Below are 4,601 nucleotides of genomic sequence, written 5' to 3' on the forward strand. Positions count from 1 at the left end.
CAGGTGGTCGGACCAGTTGACAACGGGGGGGAAGGGGGGGGGGGGGGGGGGGGGGGGGGGGGGGGGGGGGGGTTGCTTTGCGGTCACGCTCCGAGGCAACATGAAGTCAGCGGTTCACCCACACCTAGTGCAACATGGGATACAGAAAGCACTTTCACACCCAGTCTGGAATGTGATGCGGCTGTTTGGAATGTTATGTTCCATGGAATGTTGAGGTGGTAATTCGGCGAGGTCACGGTGGAATGTGATGTCACGAACGCCGCGGACGCCTTGGTCACGACTATGCAAATGTTTTCTGTGATTTTTTTACTTTTGTTTTTTTTTTTTTTTTTACATTTTTTGTTGTTGTTGTTGTTGTTGTCGGGTTGTGCTCATGCAGCGTGTTTTGCCATATTTACGTTGGACAGCTTCACCATGATATGTCTCAAAGCACTAGTTCAACATTTTCAGTAAAATACGCTCATGCCGAGAGTTCAATTAGAACATACCTCCCTTGTATGTGTGAAGGTGAAGCCTTCACACATACAAGGTTAGGTTAGCTTAACATAAAGACTGCAAATGGGGAAACAGCTAGCCTGACTCTGTCCGAAAGTACCAAAATTCTTCTGCCAGCATTTCTGAAGCTTGCAAATTAACACATTAGATCTCATTAGTTCGATCCACAGGTATAAGGGAGATTAATGAAAGTATAAAAACATGGTTTAACATGGGTTTATGTGCTGTGCTATAATGACAAGACTCCAGTTACTGAGCCCGGCCAAGAAAGAAATTGCCTTCATGCAGCACAATCCACTGTCACAACAATCCCACTTTTAGTTTGTGTGTAATGTCTGTTTCCCCCAGTCTTTATGCTAAGCTAAGCTAACCTGCTGCTGGCTGAAGCCTCATATTTAGCGTACAGACATGAGAGTGGTATCCATCTTCTCAGCAAGAAATAAGCACGTTTTCCAAAATGTCAAACTGCTCCTTTAAGGTCTCCCAATCAACGAAGTGTACATCATGATGATGGGGAATGCACTGTATTTGACACAAAGACATGACACAAAAGCTCTCATTGGTCGTACCTGATAGATCTGAGCGGGCTTTGGGCCTAAAACTAAAACTGAACACTGACATTAGACATTGGCCTGATTGCTCCAGTGGTTGGTAGCTTTTCAACATCAAACAGTGTTTTTTTTTTCTCCCTTCTCTGTAAAAATGACTGGACCGAACATCCAACAGATCAATTCTCAAACAATCTCTTTGTCCACAGTAGTCATGGAGCGGGCACTGGTACATGATGGAGACGACCCAATGGCACGTGAGCAGGAGCGGGTTTGAAGTGAGTACAAGTTAGTCTTAAAGGGCCACCGCCTGTGCATTGTGTGTTTGATGGCATTTAAAGGGTTAATGCTTCACAAGCATTCAGCTTTTCCCCCCCCCAATAAAAAGCTGACACACACACACATGCCCACCGATGAAAGACCAGAAGGGACGAGACGAGACAAAGTGAGCAAAGGAAACAACAAAATGGACTGAGGAACAGCAAGAGAGAAGATGATGGGAACACGGAGCAGAAATTAAGAGGCTGGAAGAGGACATCACCCGAGGGCGATGTCCTTAGATATTACCCTTACATATCAGTTTATCAACATGGCAGGAGGCTGTAAATTATGTTCGTCCTGTAGGGAGCTAATATATGTATACATCACAAGTAACGTGAGATCCCACACTGTATCATCTCAGCAGGGTGGACAGAGAACAGGTCATGTGGACTCGGGGCGGCATTCAAGGACTGGGCAGGTTGGACTGGAGAAAGAACAGTGATGAACATGAAGAGTTCCGTGTTGTCGCTTCCCAAACATTCAAATTATATATACACATACAGTATATATATATGTATTCCCCCCCTCCTTCAGTTGTTTTTTGCAGCCATTCTATTTACTATTAGGTTTAAATGAACAGTATCTTTGTTTGCAATTTCTGTTTTTGTCATGTTTTTGTTAGTTTTTTTTTCAGAAGAGACAAGACAATACACATACACACACTGAAAGAGAAGAGAGGAATGAAAGAAAAGAAAATATGTCCCATGTAAAAATTTCAAAGAGAGAAAAAAGAACAGAAAGAAATGTAAAAAGAAAGAAATGAATGAGCACCATCATGTTGAGAAATAAATGAACCAAAGGACGGAATTGTATGAAGTCTAGTTCAAGATTTAACAAAGCGTTTTACTTATACCGCAAGCAAAGTAGTGACTTAAAAGTGGCTTTCGATTCGAGCCAGATAAACAATGGTGGTAGTGACTATGGTGCCATGGCAGGTAGGTAGGAGGGTAATGACAACAACACTAATGATGAACACCAATAGAAACAGAGTGAGTCAGCCTCTGGCCCTGACATGGCCCTGTTAATGCTGAAGCGTTGAGGGATGTGTCGTTTTTTGGATGTCCGTCCCCCTCCCTCCCCAACCCACCGTCGCTCAGGACAACGCAGCGAGAGCAGACCTGTGCGTTTGTGTGACAAGTGTGCGTGAGGTTCAGGCAGGGTGGGGTGGGCGGGATCTTCAGGTAGGCTGTCAGACGGGGAGGTGGGTTCGAGGGTGGAGGGGGAGGCGGGGGTGGTGGTGTTGGGGAGGGTGGGGGTTGACTGAGAGAGCTGGCGCAAGGGCAAAGGGAGGGAAAGTCGCAATGTTCTCAGGGAGTTGCGAGCAGAAGTCTCCAGCCATTGTCCACTCCCTCCTGTACCTCCCTCGTCCTTCGCTCCTTCCTCTTAGCTTGTTGTAAAGGAGACGGATGAAAATGTCATGTGTGTCCTCAGCCCTCTCTTCCGCTCCCCTTTCTTCCCCCTCCCCAAGACTCCCTTCCCCTTCTCCTCTCCCACCAACCCACGTTCAGCTCAGTTATAAGGACGTCTCCACGCAGTAGAGATGGGCCAGGTGTGGAGCAGAGGGTTTCATCGGCCTGTCCCTGCCATGATGGTTATGGTGGTGTTGGTGGCGGAGGTGGTGATGGGGGCTCCGGTCCTGGTTGGTGCTGTTTTCGTTGCTGTGGGTGACTGTTGAACTGATGCTGCTGCTGCTGCTGCTGCTGCTGCTGCTGTTGTTGTTGTTGTTTCGGTTGCACGGGGTCACCGGGAGGCTGTACTGACGGTAAGGGCGGGTGGGGCGAGTGCGGGCCGGGGGCTGGGGCTGGGTGGGAGGGGGTGGCGGTTTGCGGAGGGCCGGGTGCAGGTGCTGGTATCTGCTGAGCTCTGATTCGTCGTCCACGTCAGTGTCGTCAATCAGCGGGATGTTGTGGATGAGGTCGTTGATGAGGAACTCCGGGTGGGCCATGAAGTTGTGGATGGAGTTGCGGGATTCCGGTTTTTCCCGGCCCTCGTACAGCGAACTACGGAATGCTTTCACCACTCGCATCTGTCCAAAGGAAGGAAGATGAGGGAGAGACCACAAGAAAGATAAAGTCAGACATAACAAAAGGTAAAAAAGACAGAGACAAGGGAAACCCAGAGACAGACAGACTTGTGTCCTCCAGCAGACAGAGTGACAGACAGACAGACAGACAGACAGACAGACAGACAGACACTCAGGGCCAGGTGGCGGCATTTAAAGTTTATACAAGATAACTTCTAATGCTCACATTGGTGTGTCGATTTGTTTTCTATAAAAATGTCTTGTGACTTAGAGATGCTCTAGAATATGAAAATACCGTAATGGGCGGGGCCAAAGCACAACACTCTTTTTTAAAAGAATATTTTGACATTTGGGATATATGATTATGTGCTCTTTTACAGTTGGATGAGAAGATTGATACCTGTCTAATGTATGTGTCTTGTCTAAATATAAAGCACCAGCTGGTTAGCTTAGCTTAGCATAAAGACTGGACGCAGGAGAAAACAGCTAGCTGAACTTCTTTTCGAGCATTACCAGACCGTTAGAGATGCTGGTAGGTGGATTTTTTACCTTTGGACAGATTCAGGCTAGCTGTTTCCCCCTGCATTTCTGACTAAACCTAAGCTAACTGGCTAACGTTTAACCAGAGACATTTTATAGAGGAGACACACCACTTTAACAATCCTCAATACAACTTTATAGGGAAGTATAACCAGTGGGGGAAAACACTTTTCAAACCTTATTTTGGGGCAGCATTTTTTATCAGATTTTACTGGTGATTCTACACATGCAGTTTTTATGTCCTGGTGTCCAGTGAAAGTGCAGTTATGGCTCTCTCCATGTCCATTCAGAGAATGGCCTAGTCTTCTTAGTCTGAAATAACCACCTGGAGGCTTTACTCATCTCTTAAAGACACAAACTGGGCAGATTATTTTGACCAGTTTGACATGAGAAGGTTAGCAAGTGGTCATGTTTAGGCAAGACAACTCTCGACAAGGGCTGAAAATTCATCTGGTAACAGATAAATAAACATCTGGTAATGGATAACATTTTTGAATTAATTTTTTTTTGACAGCACGTATTAGCATGACTTTAGAACCATCACCAAATTTAAAGGCAAACGTATCTGCAACCTCACCTTGCCACTGCACTATTTCAGCATCGAGATGCTCTCAGTTTTTATTCATGTTATTCTTTCAGGAGGAAAGTTGGATATGTCCTCACTTATTTTGCAT

At 45.9% G+C, this 4,601-nt stretch overlaps 1 protein-coding gene across 1 annotated transcript in view; it reads right to left on the reverse strand.

Moving 5' to 3' along the window:
* Positions 1-281: 281 nt before the first annotated feature.
* Positions 282-4,601, reverse strand: part of atp2b3b (ATPase plasma membrane Ca2+ transporting 3b) — a 45,191-nt gene continuing 40,871 nt past the window's right edge. The window contains exon 26 of the mRNA XM_046056890.1: positions 282-3,390. Within this exon, the coding sequence (XP_045912846.1) occupies positions 2,878-3,390 (513 nt within the window). The 3' untranslated portion in view covers positions 282-2,877. The remainder of the gene's footprint in view (positions 3,391-4,601) is intronic.

Source organism: Micropterus dolomieu, linkage group LG08, assembly GCF_021292245.1.
Source record: "Micropterus dolomieu isolate WLL.071019.BEF.003 ecotype Adirondacks linkage group LG08, ASM2129224v1, whole genome shotgun sequence".
In the NCBI taxonomy this organism is placed as follows: Eukaryota; Metazoa; Chordata; class Actinopteri; order Centrarchiformes; family Centrarchidae; genus Micropterus; species Micropterus dolomieu.